The following is a 21,806-nucleotide window of genomic DNA, read 5'->3' on the forward strand; positions in this document are numbered from 1 at the left end:
TTCCAGGCTTACCTACTACTGCAGGCATTGCAGTGTGCATCACCACAATCCAACTCATTTAGAATGTCTTTGTCTATGTCTGTGCTTAGGTGTGCTTGCATATGTGTGTGTTGGTGCCCACATGTGTGTGTGTAAGCCAGAGGCTGCTGTCCAGTGCCTTCCTTCATTCCTCATCACCTTTTTCTTTTCTGAGACAGGCTCTTCCATTTGAACCTGGAGCCTAATGACTGGGCAAGAATGGCTGGCCAGCAAGTCTCCAAGGATCCTCCTGTCTCGACCTTCCCAGTGCTAGGACAACAAGTGTGTGCCATGCCAGGCATGGTGGCACATGCATTTAATCCCAGCCCTTGGGAGGCAGAGGCAGGTGGATATCTGTGAGTTCAAGACCATCCTGATCTACAAATCGAGTTCCAGGACAGCCAGGGCTGTTACATAGAGAAACCATGTCTGAAAAACATACAAACAAAGTATGGGTAACTGGAGATCTGAATTCAGATCTTCATGTTTCATGGCCAACACTTTACTGACTGAGCCATCTCCCACACCCTGCCTGGGTTGTCTGTAAACAAAGAATCAGAATTAAATTAGAAGAAACGGTGTCTTCAGTCTTATTTATAGGCTACTGATATGAAAAACAATATTAAAATTTCAGAAAGGGAAAATTTAGTGTCCCGTCTCTTATTCGTCCTAGGCTTTGAGCCTCCAGCCCCCTCTGTCACTCGTTTTCTGAACACAAGAGCAATGAAGGAAACTTTCAAGAGTTACATGGAATTGCTTGTTAGCATTGCTCTGGATCCTGACACCATGCAAGCCCTAGAAAAGAGCAACGGTATGGCCTGCTGAGAAGCTCATTCAAAACTTTTTGTTTAAATAAATTTTCTCACTGTTGTCACTTTTGTTTTATTTTGTTGTTTATTCTTGGGGTTTTTATTGTTTGTTTTAGAACAATGTCTCATTGTATAGACAAGCCTGGCCTGGAACTCACAGATCCCCAGGCCTCTGCCTTGTAAGTGCTGGAACTAAAGGTATGCACTACCACGCTTGGCCTTCTTTATTTCTATAATTAAAATTATTACAGACCTTTAGTGACATGTACTAAATTTTTAATGCATACATAGCCTTTGCATATATAAAATTTCATTTAAAATCATTGGCAAGACTGCAGGATTAAATGGGATTGGGGCATGACTGTAATCTCAGCACTTGAGTTGTAGAGGCATGGGGATCTCTGTGTATGCCACCGTGCTTGACATTTTTTTCCCTAATGCTTGCTGTTACTTATATACTTATTGTGGTATATGTAATGTATGCCAATACTGTGCTGGTAAATTAACAGCTATTTAGTATGTTACCAAAAACTATTAATTTGTTTCTGTCATTTTGTTACTCTCCCCTTTTCTAACATAACCATTGTGACTCATTTTTGACAATGGGTTACAATTATTTTTCTTCCTCTACTTTGTCTTTGCCTCAGATTACAGTGAATTAAGAATATCTCACCTAGGTGTTGTGGTAAATGCCTTTAATCACAGCATTCAGGAGTCAGAGGCAGGTGTATCTGAGTTCTAGGCCAGCTAGAATTACATAGTGAGACCAGTGTCAAACAAACTCTTTTAGTGGGATTAAAGTTAATGATAAGGTACTTAGATAACTAATATGTGCAAGGCCCTGGCTCCATCTCCAGTGCTATGCTAGCCAGAAAAACAAGTCTTGTTCATATTCAATAACTTAGAATGTTAAACCAGTTTGTATTTTGTAGCATTACTTTTGTTAAATAATAAATGAGATCTAGAGAAATTATTCCTCCTCCTAGTGGTCGTTGTTTTGTTTCAGTTAAGCTAAGGTGCTAGGCATGGTGGTGCACACATTTAATCCCAGCATTTGAGAGGCAGAAGCAAGTGGATCAGACCTAACATGATCTATATACCATGTTCTGTACCAGTCAGAACTGGCTATGTAATCAGGACTTGTCCCTCCAAAAAGAAAGAAAAAAGCAGGACTTGGGCAACTGATACCATTGCTGTGCAAAGTTGCTACTGCTTTCTTGCTTGTTTGATAAACCAACTATGCAGGCTGACCTTTGTTCTGAAAGCTAAATGCTGTTTATTTGTCTTATTTAGAGACAGGGTTTCTCTGTATAGCCCTGGCTGTCCTCAAACTCAGAGATTCTACCTGCCTCTACCTCCAGCATGCTGGGATTAAAGGCTTGTGCCGCCACCCCTCTGGCTTAATTAAATGCCTATTTCTTAAAAGCTATATTAAATATAAGCCATCAAATTTAATGTCTTCTAATAAACAGATACTTTGAAGTTCCCCTTCCAAAGAAGCATGTTACAAATATTTATGTTACAGAGAACACAGGTAAACACCTAGTAGCCCTTAAAGAGGAAACACAAAAATCCCTTTAAAAATTACAGGAAAGGGGCTGGAGAGATGGCTCAGTGGTTAAGAGTACTGACTGCTCTTCCAAGGGTCCTGAGTTCAGTTCCCAGCAACCACATGGTGGCTCACAACCATCTGTAATGGGATTTGATACCCTCTTCTGGTGTGTAGGAAGGCAGATACAATACACTCATATAAATAAAACTAAATAAATCTTTTAAAAAAAATTACAGGAAAACACCATGAAACGGGGGAAGGAAATGAACAAAACCATCCAAGATCTAAAAATGGAAATAGAAACAATAAAGAAATCACAAAGGGAGACAACCCTGGAGTTAGAAAACCTAGGAAAGAGATCAAGAGTCATAGATGCAAGCATCACCAACATAATACAAGAGATAGAAGAGAGGATCTCAGGTGCAGAAGATACCATAGAAAACACTGGCACAATAGTCAAAGAAAATGCAAAGAGCAAAATTCTCCTAACCCAAAACATCCAGGAAATCCAGGACATGATGAAAAGACAAAACCTAAGAATAGAAGAGAGTGAAGATTCCCAACTTAAAGGGCCAGCAAATATCTTTAACAGACGGGCGTGGTGGCGCACACCTTTATAGTCCCAGCCCTTGGGAGGCAGAGGCAGGCGGATTTCTGAGTTGGAGGCCAGCCAGGGCTACACAGAGAAACCCTGTCTCAAAACAAACAAACAAACAAAAACAGATAAAAAGATTTATTTGTTTAAAAAAAAAATCTTTAACAAAGTTATAGAAGAAGAAAACTTCCCTAACCTAAAGAAAGAGATGCCCATGAACATACAAGAAACCTACAGAACTACAAATAGACTGGATGCACTAAACAAAGGAACAATATTAAAAGCAGTAAGGGAAAAGGGTCAAGTAACATAAAAAGGCAGACCTATCAAAATTACACCAGACTTCTCACCAGAGACTATGAAAGCCAGAAGATACTGGGCAGATGTCATACAGACCCTAAGAGAACACAAATGCCAGCTCAGGCTACTATAACCAGCAAAAATATCATTTACCATAGATAGAGAAACCAAGATATTCCATGACAAAACCAAATTTACACAATATCTTTTCATAAATCCAGCCCTACAAAAGATAATAGATGGAAAACACCAACACAGGGAAGGAAACTACACCCTAGAAAAAGCAAGAAAGTAATCTTTCAACAAACCCAAAAGAAGATAGCCACACAAACATAATTCCACCTCCAACAACAAAAATAACAGGAAGTAACAATCACTTTCCCTTAATATCTCTTAACATCAATGGACTCAGTTACCCCCAAAAAGACATAGACTAACAGACTGGATATTTAAACAGGAGCCAGCATTTTACTGCATACAAGAAACCCACCTCAGTGACAAAGGCAGACACTACCTCAGAGGAAAAGGTTGGGAAGCAATTTTACAAGCAAATGGTCCCAAGAAACAAGCTGGAGTAGCCATTCTAATATCAAATAAAATCAACTTTTAACCAAAAGTTATCAAAAAGATAAGGAAGAACACTTCATACTCAGCAGAGGAAAAATCTACCAAGACGAACTCTGAGTTCTGAATATCTGTGTTCCAAATGCAAGGACACCCACATTCATAAAAGAAACTACTAAAGCTCAAAGCACACATTGTACCCCACACAAAAATAGTGGGGAGATAGAACCTATGGAGACCACTTCCAGTAGATAGGCACAGCCTGTGGTCAATGGGTGGAGCCACCCACTCATCTCATAGTTTTTTTAACTCAGAAATGTTCCTGTCCAAAGGAAGAACAGGGACAAAAAATGGAACAGAGACTGAAGGAAAGGCCAGCTGGGGACTGCCCAAACCCAACACTTTCACCATGGTCAGGAGGCGTTTGTGGAGAGGAACCTGGGGAGATCAGGCCAGCAACTGACCAATGCAGAGGCGGATGCTTGGAGCCAACCATCAGGCTGAACTCAGGGAACCTGGTGGGGGAGCTGGCAGAAGGACTGGAGGAGCTAAGGGGGGTTGCAACCCAATTGGAAGAAGAACATTGGCTGTCCTGACCACCCAGTTCTCCCAGAGACTAGACCACCAACCAAGGAGTGTGCCTAAAGGGATCTTTGGCTGGAGATACATATGTAGCAGAGGATGGCCTTGCCTGACAGCAATGGAAGGGGAGGGCCTTGGTCCTGGGGAAGTTTGGTGCCCCGGAGTAGTGGGATGCTGGAGCTTGGGGTGGGAGAGGGGAGAGCAGATGTGAGATGGGGGTGGGAGTGGCAGAAGACTAACCTGGAAGTGGACTGTCATGGAGTGGGGATTTGGTGGAGGGCATAACCAGTAAGTAGGATATCATTTGAAATGTAAATGAATGGAATGATTAATAATAATAAAATAAATTAAAAATAAATATTTATGTTGATTACTTATCTTGTTAAAATAAATTATTTCAGATGAGCTACTTTTACCACATATGAAAAAAATAGATGGAATGCTGAATGATAACCGGAAAAGACTTCTTGTGAATCTTCATTTGGACCAGCCATTCAAGGTATTTCCTGTTAGTGATATCATTAGCAAGCCTCAGAACAGTCAGTCTCAAACAAATAGAAAGAAAAGCTAACTAGTCGTTCTGACTTCAGTAAAAATATAGCACTTTGTTAAAAAATATAACAAGATTTGTTTATGCATTATGTGTGTCCGGCATATGTTTTAGCTTTTTGTCTCTGTGTTTTATGTTTAAATTCCTTTTTCAGTCATTTGTATGTAATGTTCCTCCCATAATTTTTTTCTTGTTTCTCAAAAGTAGTTTTCTTAAACTGCCATATTCACGTCTTGTGTTCATGTTCTTATATTTCTCAAAGATGAACTTTTATTTTCAGTGTATAGATTAGTGTTTTGTTTGCATATGCTTCATGCAAAATGTGCATGCAGTCCTGTTATAATTTCTAAAAACTTAGACATTTTGGAATGGAGAGATGACTCAGCAGTGGACCCAGGTTGGATTCCCAGCACCTACACGGTGTCTCATACCCATCTGTATCTCCAGTCTCAGAGACCCAATGCCCTCTTCTGCTATACACATGATACAGATAACATTTAGGCAACACCCTTATATACATTAAATCTTAAAAATAATTTAAAGAAATTTTATACTTCGACATTAAATCTATAATTAAAGATTATCTGGGTGTGTGGGAACATACCTGTAATCTCAACACTTGGGAGGTGGAGGCAAGATGAGGAGTTCTAGCTTTTACTATTAATATGTCTAGAACAAAAAGATAATCGGAACTCAGAAAATTTATCATAAAAGCTACTCAGTCCAGGAAACTTGCCAGGTTTTGTTTTTAATGCATAACACTCTGAACTATTTGTTCTGTCTATTTCAACAGAGTTTGTTATTGTCTCCATTGATGGTAATTACATATGTTTGTGAAAAAAGTTAAATATCTTTTTTTTTTTTTTTAAGATTTATTTACTCAGGGGCTGGTAAGATGGCTCAGCAGGTAAGAGCACCCGACTGCTCTTCCAAAGGTCTTGAGTTCGAATTCCAGCGACCACATGGTGACTCACAACCATCCATAACAAGATCTGACTCCCTCTTCTGGTGTGTCTGAAGACAACTACAGTGTACTTACATATAATAAATAAATAAATCTTTTTAAAAAAAAAAGATTTATTTACTCAGGCTGGAGAGATGGCTCAGAGGTTAAGGGCACCCGCCAGCTGCTCTTCCAGTGGTCCTGAGTTCAATTCCCAGCAATCACCGTGTTGCTCACAACCATCCGTAATGGGATCTGATGCCATCTTCTGGTGTATCTGAAGACAGTGACAGTGTGCTCATTACATATAAAAATAAAAGATTTATTTATTTTATGTATGTGAGTACACAATTACTCTCATCAGACACACCAGAAGAGGGCATCAGATCCCATTACAGATGGTTGTGAGCAACACGGTGATTGCTGGGAATTGAATCTTAACCACTGAGCCACCCCTCCAGCCCCATTAAATATTCTTGAAATTCTTCAAATAGAAGACTAGGAAGAAATGTTTCCTTTAGAAATATTTAGCACCATGAGGACATGGTGGATCATACCTGTAAGTTAAGCATTCTTGAGGTTGGAGCAGGAGGACTAAGTTCCAGGCCAGGTTGGCCTACATAATAAGACTTTATCTTTAAAATAAGAAAAACTAAACAAGAGAAATGTGTAATATGAAGGTAGGGGCATATAGTTCAGTGAGCGAGAGAATGCTTGCCTAAAACACATTAGCCACGTTTATTGCTCTATACAACTCCCAAATAAAGGAAAGAAAAAAATACTTGGCACCACATGTTATCATAAACTTGGTGCCTTTTTAATTTAGGTTTAACTTTTATGTGTGTCTTACCTACATGCATATAAGTGAGCTACAGGCATGCAGTGCCCTCCCAGGCAGAAAATAGCATCCAACCCCCACTAGAACTGTGATTACAAACACTTGTAAGCCTTCATGTGGATGCTAGGAAGCAGCCCTGGTCCTCTGCCAGAGTGGAGTGTTTAACCACGACACATGTCTCTGGTCCCAACGCTGCTGTAGTTTTCGAGTCCTAAAGCTTCTAGCGGTGCTGCTGCTTTGTCTTTACCCTGACATCTTTGCCATCCTGTCCTCGCTGGGAAATATAATTTACATCTGTATTAGTCTTTACATTTCATTTATTGTGATTGACAAGTCCAGATCCAGAATTATTTAAGTGCAGAGTACCTGTGTATGTGATAAAAGCACGAGTAATGTGAGGTAGGATTGCTGGCAGCTCTTCAGTAGAATGCCAAAAGTTGTACTATGTTTATCACCTTCAATTTCCCTGTTACACTTAGAACTAAGAAAAATTGTAGTTTTTAAAATGTACTGTTTTCAGGTTCACAATACCAGTTTGTAAAATATGTCAGTCTGGAAAATTAAATTGCATTCTGAATCATAATTGTAATAGCACTTTTAACCCCTACTGTCATAATTCATGCTGTTGTTAGCTAAATCAAATTTTAGAAACCCATGGTCTGCAGGGTTCGTTCTGTTACTATGTGCAGCTTTTCAGGTCACAGTGCCTTACCCAGCAGCTAGGGGCACCAATGTCAGAACCAGCTCTGCCATGTGGCCACTGTCTCATCAGTGGTGGCTCTCTGTCTGTGGAGAGCTCACGAGCAAACTCTGGTTCGGGATCTTATCTCACAGGTTCTTTCTATGCAGTACAAGGAAGCAAAAGAAGTGAGACAGGAAACACAGCCATTATTCTTAACGTCTTCTGCCCACACCTTCATTTAGAGTCCAGTGACTCACTGGAGCTGGCTTACCTCAGGTTCAAGATATTAGTCACGGTTTAAGTGATAAGAGCTCTGAAGAATGAATATGTTCCTACTTTCCAATTACTAATAATAACTTACTATTAATTACTAATAATAACTTAGGAGTTCCTTCAGCATGGTGTACTGTTGCTCAAAAACTGGGGACATATTATTAGCCCAGATTCAAAGAATGGAAAGACAGTTCAAACCATGTGGGCAAAAGTACAAAGAACTTGTAACTATGCCAAATGTAGCCATCCGCATGGGTGTATGTGTGTGCTTATGTGTATAAGTTTTGAATGGCTGAATTCAGATTAGTTTTCTTCTGATGTCAGTTATTATCCTTCATTATTTTAAAGAATGCTTTAGAAAGTTTTCCTGAACTGACAATTATTACTCGAGACTCTAAAGCAAAGAGTGGAGGATCTGCTATTTCTAAGATCAAAATGAATGGCAAAGCTTATAATAAGAAAACTCTAAGGACTTCTAAAACAACCGCTAAGTCTGCACAGGTAAGAATGCTTAATATATAACACAGCTCCTATGAAATCATCAAAATAAGCAAGTATGTTATTATAAAGCGTCAAATCTTTGGGGGAGGAATAAGCAGTGTGGTCTCAAGAGCAGGCACTGTTGTCTTCTCTGCATGCCTCAAGTTATATGCAGCAAATTGCAAGTACTCAGAATTTTTTTCACAGAATTTATAAAATAGAGTAATAAAGGAAGCTATCCCATGTGCAAGCTTATGTGTTTATACATAGGGGTTTTTTTGTTTTGTTTTTGTTTTTGTTTTTTTTTGAAACAAGGTTTCTCTGTATAGCCCTGGCTGTCCTGGAACTCACTCTGTAGACCAGGCTGGCCTGGAACTCAGAAATTCACCTGCCTCTGCCTCCCAAGTGCTGGGATTAAAGGCGTGTGCCACCACCGCCCGACTTGTACATAGTTTTAAACTAATTTAATTAATTAAAGTTTTAAATTAATTAATTTTAATTCAGTAAAAAATATTTATGTGCAACATTTTGAAATATGTGTATGAATTATAGAGAAGTAAACAAGGAAGTTAAATATTTTTAGCCTATTCAAAGTTATGTGTACAAAGTTTGGAAGCACATATATTAGTGTGTGTGCAATATAAGATTGAATATTAATATACCTCTACAGTCATTAAAATGACATTTAAGGGCTAGAGAGATGGCTCAGCAGTTAAGAGCACTGACTGCTCTTCCAGAGGTCCTGAGTTTGAGTCCCAGCAACCACATGTTGGCTCACAACCAACTGTAATGGGATCTGTTGCCCTCTTCTGGTGTGTCTGAAGAGAGCAATGATATACTTATATACATAAAATAAATAAATATTTAAAAAATGACAGGTGTTCATCTCCATAGTATACATTATTGCAGTCTTTTCAGTATAACAATTTCACATAAAAATTGTATTCTAAGATCAGTAGGGATAGCACATGCCTTTAATCCCAGAACTCACGGTCTCACTATACTTTGCTGTATAAACCAGGTTGACTTTAAACTTAAAAACTCATCTGCTCCTGGAGTACCAACATTAAAATCATATGTAAACTGGGTGGTGGTGGCACACACTTTTAATCCCAGCACTCAGGAAGCAGAGGCAGGTAGACCTCTGCATTTGAGGCCAGCCTGGTCTACAGGGTGAATTCCACAACCTCCAAAGCTACTACACAGAGAAATTGTCTTGAAAAACCAAAAATAAATAAATTAAATCATATGCCATCATGCGTGATTTAAAATTGTTTACTTTAGGGCTGGTGAGATGGCTCAGTGGGTAAGAGCACCCGACTGCTCTTCCGAAGGTCCAGAGTTCAAATCCCAGCAACCACATGGTGGCTCACAACCATCCGTAACAAGATCTGGCGCCCTCTCCTGGAGTGTCTGAAGACAGCTACAGTGTACTTACATATAATAAATAAATAAATCTTTAAAAAAAAATTGTTTACTTTATGTAAAGAAGAGATAGACCCCCATTAATTGTCTCTCAGACAACTACAACAAAATACTTACTGTGCCAAATACAGTACTAAGTACTGGAGTACTAGAGAGATGGCTCTATCATACCTATATACATAATCAAAAACAGTAGAATAAATCAAAGTTCCACAGTAACAGCTAGTAAAAACTCCATGTTCTCATATAAATTCTATTTAATGGATAAGGATGCAGTGATATACATATAATAAACACAAAGTTATTCAAGTTGTAGGTGGGTAAAAAATATGTTAGAACCTCTGAGGTGCACGTTGTGAGTCACTATGTATTAAGTGATTTTTTTTTTCTTATCAGGAAAGTAATGCAGGGAGGTAAATGACAAGAGGATCAGGGGTTCAAAGCCAGCCTCAACCTCATGGAACCTGTTTTAAGAAAGAGATAGAGGTTCCGTAATTCCACTGGGGAGGCAGGCAGATCTGAGGCCTAGGCCAGCCAGAGCTGCAGAGGGAAACCCTGACTCAGCAACAGGAGAATATAGCAGGCAACATGTCTACTATTTTGCTATCTGAAATGTTTCTACTTAGATTTTTTTTATGCTAGTTTGTTTTTCAAATGGCATGTACTCATAATATAATAAAGGTGAATTAAAATATAATTTAAGTTTAAGCTCATGTATATGAATACAGCCTTATACCTTACCATATTAAGATATTTTTCAGGTTCTTGTATAATTACCTCTGATGTTACATGAAAAATGCCTGTAACCATCTTTCTGTTTTAGGAGTTTGCTGTTGATCCAGAGAAAATACAGTTATATTCCTTATATCATTCACTCCATCATTATAAATACCATGTTTATCTCATATGTAAGAATGAGGTAATTTCTTTTTATTTATTTAAAATGAAGTAACATGTTATTTAAAATGTGTTTGTTTGTTTGTTTGGGTTTGTTGTTGATGTTGTTTGATTTTCAAGACAGGGTTTTTCTGTTGAGCACTACCTGTCCTGGAACTTACTCTATAGACCAGGCTAGCCTTAAACTCACAGAGATCTTCCTGGCTGTGTTTTCCAAATTCTGGGATTAAAGGTGTGCACCACCACTGCCTGACTCACTAATACCTATTCTAACCAGTTCTATAAAGTGTGTGTCTGTGTGTGTCCACATGCATGCACATTTAAAATTTATTTTTATGCCGGGCGGTGGTGGCGCATGCCTTTAATTCCAGCACTTGGGAGGCAGAGGCAGGCGGATTTTTGAGTTCGAGGCCAGCCTGGTCTACAAAGTGAGTTCCAGGACAGCCAGGGCTATACAGAGAAACCCTGTCTCGAAAAAAAAAATTTTATTCTGTGTGTTTAAGTGTTTTACCTGTATGTATGTCTCTATACTGTGTTTGTAATGTGTTTTCGGAGGTCAGAAGAGGGCATTGGAGCCTCTGGAACTAGAGTACAGACAGTTGTGAGCCACCATGTGGACAGTGGAAAGCAAACCCAGGTCTTCAAGAGTAGTAACTGCTCTTGACTGCTGAGCCTTCTCTAGCCTCATAGTACTAGTTTTATGAGTATCCGTTTAAATTAGCAGAGCCATACCTGATATATTAGGCAACAGCCTCAAATAGACATATGTTCTTAAGTCTAAAGCAGAAAGCAAAGATGGTGGATGCAAATTATATTGACTATTTTGACAGTGATATGAGTTAGCGTTCATATCAGTATTTGTCATTTGGGGGTGCTGGAGACATAGCTTACTCAGAGGTTTAGTGCACTGGCTGCTCGAAAAAGGCCTGGGCTCTATAGCATCCATATGGTGGTTAACAACCATCGTTAGCTCCATTTACAAGGAATCTGATACCCTTTTATGGCCTCTGTAAGCACTAGGTACATGGGTGGGTGCATATATATATGTATTCAGGCAAAACACCCTTTATATAAAATAGTATTTGTTATTGGCTTTTAAGACAATTGGAAGAAAATTTGAAAGCATGAAGCAGCTGGGTAGTTGGTGGCGCACGCCTTTAATCCCAGCACTTGGGAGGCAGATACAGGAGGATCTTTGAGTTTGAGGCCAGCCTGGTCTACAGAGTGAGTTCCAGGGCAGTCAGGACTATACAGAGAAACCTTGTTTTGAAAAACAAAACAAAATAAGGCATGAAGTACTTTACTAAGACTTTTACTCTGCCCTGTGAAGCCAAGATAACAGGAGTTGATCTCATCTGAACTTACCTGGAAAAAAAAATCATTTGCTATGGCTGGGGTGAGGTGAGTAAAACTGATCAACTGAAAGGCGGGATCCAAAGGAAAGGAAAAGAAAAAAACCGGGCAGTGGTGGCACACACCTTTAATCCCAGCACTTGAGAGGCAGAGGCAAGTGGACTTCCGATTTTGAGGCCAGCCTGGTCTACAGAGTGAGTTCTAGGACAACCAGGGCTACACAGAGAAACCCTGTCTCAAACCTTCCTCCCCCCCCCCCCAAAAAAAAAAAAAAAAAAAGGAAAAGAATGAAAGGCAGGGTCATGCCTTTAATCCCAGCACTCAGGAGGATCACTGTGAATTCAAATCCTGGGTTTGAGTTCTGTGTGAATTCAAATCCTAGGTTTGAGTTCTGGGCTAGCCAAGACTACATAGTGAGAACCTGTCTCATTTAAAAACAAAAACAGAAAGGGCAGTACCTGCAGGTGTATTTATAAGGCTTTAGAAAGGATTTAAGTTTAAAGTGGTATGTATAAACTAATGCAACCATTTAATTTCTTTTAGATATCATCTGTGCAGAAAAAAAATGAAGATTTAGGACAGGAAGAAATTGTTCAACTTTGTATGAAAAATGTAAAGTGGGTGGAGGACCTATTTGAAAAATTTGGAGAACTTCTAAATCATGTACAACAGAAATGTTCCTAACATGTCCACAGAATCCCACGTTTTTATAGCACTAATGAAGTGTGGAAGGCTAGTGTCACAGATAATGCAGTCCTCTAGCAGAGGCCTCTTGTAGCATCCCCCTGCTGTGGGGAACTGTGACCAGACCTTTGCTGCCATGGAAACCAGTCCTTTTATCCTAATGAATGGTTTTTCTATTTTATAAACTGTGGGGTGACTGTCAAATGATAAAGCATGCACTAAGTGTAACTTTATTGCTAGAGAAATAACATTGACATGATCTGACTTTTCCCCCATGACATGTCAGAAGTAAAGAGACAGCAGAAAGCCTTGTAAGTTGTGGCAAGTGATCTGGTGTGTGGCATCCTGGGTAAAAATGTCTTCAGCTTAGAACATGAAGCTCAACAGCTGCACCCTGCTCTGTGGACTCCTTTAGCAAGTCCGGGAAACGGTGTGGAGCTGTGCAATCTGCTTTTTGAGTCCAGTTACATTGTGATGGAAAAAAAGTGACATTATTTTCTCTGTTTCAAAGAAAAGTATTTTTGTTTATAGTGTGTTTTTACTTTGGAAATTTTTCAACTGTACATTTTATTTTACTGATAGTTGTATTTTTCACAAGAAAATGTGGTTTTAATTGTTCTTTCTGTGCTTCATTGTTTTCAGTAAACCCTGTGTAGGTACATGTCATTTGCATCATAGATTCTGTCTTGTAGTGGACATTTTTGTTCATGCCCTTTTGCCATGTTATTACTCAGAAGATTCATTCGGTGCTAGAATTAGTTTAGCTTTATAAATGGGACTGTGTGAAACACTGCATTTAATTTCATATTTCATAAAATAAATTTCTTACCAAACTAGCACTTGATTTATAACTGATTTGTCAACGTAAAAATTATTGCCAGGCATAGTAGTGCATGCCTTTAATCCCAGCACTTGGGAGGCAGAGGCAGTCAGATCTCTTGAGTTCAGGCCAACCTGGTCTACATAGCTCCAGGACAGCCAGAGCTACACACTGAGACCTTGTCCCCCTAGTACCCTCCACCCCACAAAATTAACTACTGATACAGTTTGATGGCCCAGTGGGTATAGGCACTTGCAGCCAAGCTTGACAACCTGAATTCCAAGACCCACACTGTGGAATAAGAGAATCAACTTCTGCAGAAGTCATGTCCCTACCCAGATACACACATCAGGCTGTATGCAGTGTTACACACAGCTTTCCTAGCTCTCAGAACTGGAAGTGGAGTTCTCCTTCGGTGCCTTTAACCCGTCTGTAAGCACACTAGTGTAGCTTCCTTACGTTTGATGGCATTTCAAGTGGTTTAGCTGAAACAGTGAATGTATGACCTTGTGTTGTTTATTTTTGTTGCCAACAGGATGCCTTGTTTGTGAAGATTTAATAGTGTCATTCTAAATGATGGCCTTTTTTAAGATTCAGAAGCAGTTGTAAATCATCGAACCTTTGTTTATTTTACCACCATTTAGTGCCTTACTCCCTATCTAGAAAGCAGTGTTCCTGTCCAATGCCCAAATAAGAAGACGTGCTTACGCGGCAAACCTGTTGTCTTGACTTTGAGAACTGACAATTCTTACACTTAAAACCTCAGTGAACTGACAAGAATTGAAGTTAACATGCCCCTTGGTTTAAGAATAAAACACTGTTAACACTGGGTTAAAATGAATATCTGAGTTAGGCTTACATATTTATTTCCGGTGATTATCTTATTAAAAGCAATATCCTTAGCATTTTTACCTGCTGTTTGGCTCAGCGGTACCAAGTCATGGGAATTTCTCTCGGGGTCAAATGTTCCATTTCTGAAGGTTTAGAAGCCTACTTTGTGAACAGAAGTGACCTAATAGGCTTATTTTATGTAACAACAATGCTGTTGGCAAGAGAATCCTGAGATTTCATTTTATAAGCAGAGGAGAGCAGGACACAGTCATATTCCATTCTGATAGCATTGACCCTGGACGCCGTATCTTTCTAACATGGAGCTGACACACCTGTATACCTTTACCTGTATCTTGAATTAAAGTATACGGTGCATGTTTGAACTTCTTTTTCATGAATAAATCTCTCAAGGGTAAACTTATTAAGAAATACCTATTTCTTTATTGGTTTTGTTGTTTAAAGCAGGGTCTCACACTCTAGCCCAGGCTGGTCTAGAACTCACTATTAGTCCATTGGCTCCAAATTCATGGCAGCCCACCTGTCTCAGCCTCCAGAATGCTGGGATCATAGGCGTGAGCCACCATGCCTAGCTTTCCGTTCCCTTGTGAACTGCAGTTGCCCTCGGCCTGTTCACAGCTGAGTCCTTGTTGTAAACCATTTCACATGTGAAGGCCAGGTCCTGTGAGCTTCCCTCAAGACCCTGCTGCTCAGAGGAATTTCACCTCTCGTTTATTCTTACAGCATAGGAAATATCAGCCTCAGGCCTAGAGGAAAGTAGGACTATTCTATAGCCACACACCAGTTCTTTCTCTATAGGAAGCTAAAGAAATGTTTAGTTGGTTAGTGTTTACAGGGAATTTGAAATGTATGATATAGGAAAACATTTAAATTGTAGACAAAGAAGTGAAGCACATGTTGCCATAAGCTAGGAAAATGTTAAGAAAGATTGGATTTTCCTACTTATAGAGATCTGGAAGGTGGTGGGGATGTGGCTCAGTGCTTTACACTGGCTAGCATGTCTGAGACCCTGGGCTTCCTCCCCAGCCCTCATCCCTCAAGCACACATAGAGAGCTGGGGTAATTTCATGTAAAAGTTATTCTGTGTTGATATTTGTTACTACCCCAGAAAACTGGTTGCCAAAGGGGCCTCCTTGCCGTTTTGATATAACCTAGTTACTACTTGATCTCTAATAAGTCTAAATTTATGGTGACTTATCACAGTAAGTTGAACTAGAAACTGTCCATTTTCCTATGGTTTTGCCAAATTGGATATATTGGTAAGATAGCAATTAATCATATTTTTAAATGTTTAATAAATTTTCCTATTTTTGAAAGTTCTAAATTTATTTAAATTTCTGAAACTTGAAAATTTATAGATGGGATTACTCATTAGGGCTATTTTCAAAGCTTCACATTTCTAAGCTAATTTTTTTTATTAATTTACCATTTATTCTCCTTGAAGCAGATAAATTCCAACCTATAGCTCTAAAGATACAGCTGTTTGTGTTTGTGTGTTTGTGTCCGTCGCTGATTCAAATGAGTGGTTGAAGAAAGGGTCTCCTTCCCGTTTCCTCACAGTCCCCTCTCTCTATACTGCACCCCCCACCCCCGTGAGATCTGCACAGGGGTAGTTGCAGAATGCAATTCTTTTGGTTTGTTTTAAACGTTTTAGTTTCACAAAAATGCTTTTCAAATACAGTGAAATAGCCCAGGATGTGCATTAACTCAGATACACAGCTGTTGTCATCTGTGTTCACAAATGCATGTTTTTGAAAATTACCTCTATAAAGAACAACTAAGGCTAAGGATACAAAAGCTTGCATTTGCAGTCCAGAGTTTTCAATTGGTCCATTATACCATGTATGGAAATGTGAAAGACAATTTTGTATATTTGTTACTAACTCAGATCATTAAAGTGAAAACGATTTTTTAAACAAAATCAGAATGTGTTTGGATTTTTTACCTTTCTGTTTTAAGATTTAAAAGCAGCAGGTATTGTATAACTAAAAGCTATACATCATGTTCATATTTCTTGGAGAATACATAGAGTATTACCAGACTGGGTTATATGGTGCTAGCACTTGGAAGACAGCAGCAGGCAGTTGGAGGCCAGTTAAAGCTACTTAGTGAAACTACATCTCAAACCTAGACCCACATATTTCAAGTGAAGTTACTGTCAGCATTTAGTCTTTTGTTTTGGTTGGTTGGTTGGTTGGTTTGGGGTTTTTTTTTTTTTTTGTTTGGTTGGTTTTTGGTTTTTTTGGTTTTTCGAGATAGTTTCTCTGTATAGCCCTGGAACTCACTTTGTAGACCAGTCTGGCCTTGAACTCAGAAATCTGCCTGCCTCTGCCTGCCTCTGCCTGCCTCTGCCTCCTGAGTGCTGGGATTAAAGGTGTGCGCCACCACGCCTGGCCCAGCATTTAGTCTCTTGTTCAGGCTATTAAAACCCTGGTTTGGGGGCTGGAGAGATGGCTTAGCAGTTAACACAGGCTGCTTGCTCTTCTAGAGGACCTGGCTTCAATTCTCAACAACCACATGGCAGCTGACAACTGTAACTCCAGTTCCAGGGGATCCAATACCTTCACACATACATGCAGGCAAAATAGCAATGCACATAAAATAAATTATATGAAAAAATATACTTCTAGGCAAAGCTTTATAATAACAATAATCCAAATCAAAACAAAACAAAACACTGGTTCTTCATCCCTTTACACAGAAAGGCCTTACAAGTGCTAGAAAGGTGCATGTTCTTGCATGGAGGTCTGGGTTTGGTTACCACATGGCAGCTCACACTTACTTATCTATAACTCTAGTTGCAAGGGATCTAACACTCTCTTCTGACCTCCACAGGCTTGAGGCATGCAAGACATACACAAACACATATGCAGACAGAAACTCATAAAAGAGAAATCCGTTAACCTGGCAGAGTACTTCAGCACAGGCCCTAGCACTGCTCTGCTAGCTGGAGATTGCTGTTCATTCTAGTGTTTCCCACATGGAACTTTAGAAATCGCCACTGAGAGGCTGGAGAGAGCTCCTTGTTTAAGAGCACACGCTCTCAGAGGGGCCAACTACTCTTCTCAGTTCCCACCAGGCAGCTCACCAGCATCCATAACGCCAGTCCAGAGCATGGGACCTCCACCAGCAATAGGCACTCCATGGAGCACACACACATGTAGGCGAAACACTCAACAAGCAAAGTTATTCAAATGATTTGTATTGCAAAGCTAAAGGGTAGCCCTTCCACTGTTTGGTTGATGTTTCCTTACTGTCTGGTCCTAACATCTTATTAAGATGTATTCACATCTCAAGAGAAGTTTTCTGAGCTATCCATCCCTGTCCTTGAGCTATTTCTGGACCTGTGAGGTGGCTCAGCAGCTGAAACATTCCTTGCAGGCCTGGTGACCTGAGTTGGATCCCTAGAACCCATGTAAAGCTGTAGGGAGAACCGACTCCACAAAACTGTCAGCTCATCTCCACACGTGCTCCTTGGCATCATACACAAAATTTAAATAAAAACCAATACTAACCAATATTACATCTTTTTCTTCCAAATAGAAAGATTTGATTAGCTTTATACACCACCTGTTCTGTGCCTCGGCTTTAAGAAATCATCAGTTTGAAAAGTGTTCTCCAAAATTAAGCTAAGCTAGGTTGTTGGCCATTTTTAGTTACACATATATCTCCTCTTCAGCTACAATGAATTATTTAGTGCTAAGTGGTTTCAAATGAAAGGAAGGTACAATTACCTATTTGTCTTCCCTATTTTCTGATGTTAATCAGGAGTCAAGGAATTGCCTTGTTATGTTTTACACATAGCTGTGCTGTTTGGGGAAAGTTACTTTTTATCCAAATGGAGATTATGATTCTTTAATTTGGCTTCTAGACTTAGTACAAGGAAACAACAAAAACTCAGTAAATGCCCCATGCCCTCCTCACAACCCTTGACTGCTTTGGACAACCTTTTTTTTTTTTTTAAAGGATGTATATGCATATGAATTTATCTGCATGTGTGTATGTGTACTTTTTGCCTGGTACCCAAGGATGCTCTGGATCCCCCAAAACTGGAGTTAGAGTTGTAAGCTGACATGTATGGAGGTACTGAGGACTGAAACTGAAGCAGCGTGTGATCTTAACCGCTGAGCCATCTCTCTACCCCTACATCTTATGTTTTTAAAGTAGTGTACAAGGTAGTGTGTGTGTGTGTGTGTGTGTGTGTGTGTGTGTGTGTGTGTAATCATACTTTGAACTTATTCATCCCCTTAACCCTCTGCCCTTCCTCATCTTCTACCTCTTTCTCTAGTCCTCTTTTCAAATACTCTTGCCTTGTGTTTCGCATCACACAAATTCCATAACCCTTCCCTGCCCTCTTTAAAGATCTCTTCCCTCGTCCCATTTCTACTTTCATGACCACATATGCACACACACAAACTCCTTATGAGAACGAAATATCTTGCTTAACATGTCCTCCAGTTCTATCCACATATTACAGGCCTGAGAGTCCATGTGGAAAGATGGCCTCTAAAGAGGTGATTAAGATTACATAAGGGAGGATACCAAATCCCATAGTAATGGTAGTAGCTTTGTTCTTGTTTCATACCATCCATGTATGCCAGGCTAGCCTCGAGCTCACAGAGAGTCATCTCACTGCTGGAATTAAAGTTGCAAGCTGCCACACCCACCAAGGAGAAACAGCAAAGGTGTATAAAGGCAGCCTTCTGCAAACTGGAGAGGCAGGAGAAACCACACCAGCCAACGCTTCAAACCTGTGCTTCCAGCCTTCAGAACTGCTGGGGAGATTTAAACAAGTGTGTTCACTGAAGAAAGAGTATGATGACAGACCAAAGCGTGGTTCCGTGCAAGTCCAGCTTGGTTAGCAGAGTTGACCTGGCTTGTTACAGGAGCGTGAAAGACCCTAATCAGCCACTCCTCCCCAGTACGAATGACAGCTGCTTTTATATCTGTGTGTGCGTGCGCGAACACACGCGAATATAAATGCATATGAGGATCTCCTGGAGCTAGAGTTACAGGCAGTTCTGAGCTACCTGATATGGGTGCTGGGAACTGAACTTGGGTCCTTTTCAAGGATAATATGGCCTCTGAGCCACCGAGCCTTTTCTCCAGCACACAGGTGATAGCTTCTTGAAGGTTGCTTATTTGAATGTGAATATCTCCCTCGCTTTTTATTATTTATTTAGTGAGCAGGTAGGCTATGCTGCTCTGGATCTTATCATGTAGACCAGATTACCCTCAAATTTGGCATTACCTCCAACTGAGCCTCTTAAGTGCTGGGACTACAAGTGTAATGAGCCTCCTAGCCTGCCTCTGAAAGATTCTTGTATTTGTATGCCATCCCAGTTTTCTTGCATGTGGGCTTTTTTGGTTGGTTGGTTTTTGTTTTTGAGTCAAGGTTTCTATGTACCTTTGACTGTTCTTGCATCTCTGTAGACCAGGCTGGCCTCAAAGTCACAGATCCGCCTGTCTCTGCTTCCTGCGTGCAGGGATTAAAGGTGTGTGTTAGCAGCGCTGCTCTTCCTCCCAACTTCCTTGTAGTTGCTATTTGCATGGTGCATTTTTTGTGCTTTTAGTGTCAATAAATTCATGCATTTATTGGTGCTGTGACTTGAACCCCCAGGACCTTGTGCATTGCAAGTATGTATCACTTGCTTATACTCCTACCAAATATATTTATTTGTATGGATATTTTTCCTCCATGTATGTCTGTGCACCATAGACATCTAGTGCCTATAGAGGCCAGAAGAGGGTGCCAAATCCCTTGAAATGAGACTTACAAATGGTGTGAGCCACCTCACGGGTGCTTGGACTAGAGCCTAGTCCTCCGCAAGGGCAGCAGGTGTTCAGCTCGAGTTTGGCATTTCTATTCTTTTATTTATTTGTTTACTTTTTGTTTGTTGAGGTAGGGTCTCCCTGCAGACCAGACTGGACCTGAACTCATGCTAGCAATCCTTCTTCCTCAGGTTCTTCCATGATGGAATTACAACTGTGTTTCACCAAGTCTAAATAAACATTTTTTTCTTTGTGTTTTCAGACAGGCTCTCTCTACATAGCTCTGACTATCCTGGTACTCACTATGTAAATCAGGCTGGCTTTGAACCGACAGAGATCTGTCTGTTTCTGCCTCCTGGGTGCTGAGATTAAAGGCACCTGCCACCATGCTTGGCTAGTAAATATTTTTTCTTTTTAATTTTTTAAAAATTGTATGTAAATGATACACTGTTGCTGTCTTCAGACAGACCTGATGAAGGCACCAGATCCCATTACTGATGGCTGTGAGCCACCATGTGGTTGCTAGGAATTGAACTCAGGACCTCTGGAAGAACAGCCACTGCTGAGCCATCTCTTCCAGCCCAGTAAATATTTTCTTTTCTTTTCTTTTCTTTTCTTTTCTTTTCTTTTCTTTTCTTTTCTTTTCTTTTCTTTTCTTTTTTTCTTTTCTTCTTCTTCTTCTTCTTCTTCTTCTTCTTCTTCTTCTTCTTCTTCTTCTTCTTCTTCTTTTGGTTTGGTTTGGTTTGGTTTTTTCGAGACAGGGTCTCTCTGTATAGCCCTGGCTGACCTGGAACTCACTCTGTAGTCCAGGCTGGCCTCGAACTCATAGATCCACCTGCCTCTGCCTCCAAGTGCTGGGATTAAAGGCATGTGCTACCACCGCCTGGCCAGTAAATATTTTCTAATATAGCCTTTAAATTCTTTGTTTTCACTATAATTTTTGTTTTGGTCAGTCGCTGTAGAATTTTCTACATATAATCTTACCAGAGCCTGCTTCGGACTTACGAGCCTGGTAACATATGGAAATATCACCTCAGATAGCTCTAGTCCCTTTCTCCCTTTTTTGTTGTAATGTGATACGTACTGCCTCCCCTAATGTGAGGATCCTAACAGTGCAGTCCTGTGGTTATTGGTTTATCATTTGGAGTTAGTTCCTTAGCACAGTACAGTTTTGCTTACAGCTTTGCTTCTACATAACTCTACACATATCATATAATTGCTTTTTAAAATCATCCTAATAGCCAGGCAGTGGAGGTGCATGCCTTTAATCCTAGCACTCCAGAGGCAGAGGCAGGTGAATTTCTAAGTTCGAGGCCAACCTGGTCTATAGAGTGAGTTCCAGGACAGCCAGGGCTACACAGAGAAACCCTGTCTCAAACAAACAAACAAACAAAACCAAAAACAACAACAAAACCAAAAATTGAGCAGGAGTTAAGAGTTTATCCTGCTGTTTGCAGAGGGTCTGAGTTCAGTACTCTTGTCAAGAGGCTCACAATGGCTGTAACTCCAGCTCCAAGGGATGAAAGGACTCTATAGTGTCCACAGACACCTACATACATGAACAAACACCATCCCCTCCCACACTCACTAAAGTGCACACACACACACACACACACACAGAGGCACTTAAAAACAATACAAATAAAAAGATGTTAGAATGACAACAACACTCACTTAAAGTCTCTCTGACCGCCTGTGGCCTGACTCCTTTCCCAGGGAGGGAAGGAGATTCCACTAGGAATCTCACAAGACTGCCTGCCTGCCTTTCAACTGAAGCTCTCCAGTCCAGCTCTGCTGGAGAAGCAGAGGCTGTGCTCCTC

The 21,806-nt window shown here is 40.2% G+C and overlaps 1 protein-coding gene across 2 annotated transcripts in view; it reads left to right on the top strand.

The window, feature by feature from the left end:
• Nucleotides 1–16,121, top strand: part of Qser1 (glutamine and serine rich 1) — a 61,780-nt gene extending 45,659 nt beyond the window's left edge. The window contains exons 8-12 of one of the 2 annotated variants that reach the window (XM_021156507.3): nt 692–829; nt 4,822–4,919; nt 8,055–8,207; nt 10,435–10,530; nt 12,405–16,121. In XM_021156507.3, the coding sequence (XP_021012166.2) occupies nt 692–829; nt 4,822–4,919; nt 8,055–8,207; nt 10,435–10,530; nt 12,405–12,545 (626 nt within the window). In that variant the 3' untranslated portion in view covers nt 12,546–16,121. The other variant, XM_021156510.3, reaches the window with a different exon arrangement.
• The last annotated feature ends 5,685 nt before the right edge of the window (nt 16,122–21,806 follow it).

This window comes from Mus caroli, unplaced genomic scaffold (genome assembly GCF_978045245.1).
Source record: "Mus caroli unplaced genomic scaffold, Mus_caroli_1 scaffold_2, whole genome shotgun sequence".
In the NCBI taxonomy this organism is placed as follows: domain Eukaryota; kingdom Metazoa; phylum Chordata; class Mammalia; order Rodentia; family Muridae; genus Mus; species Mus caroli.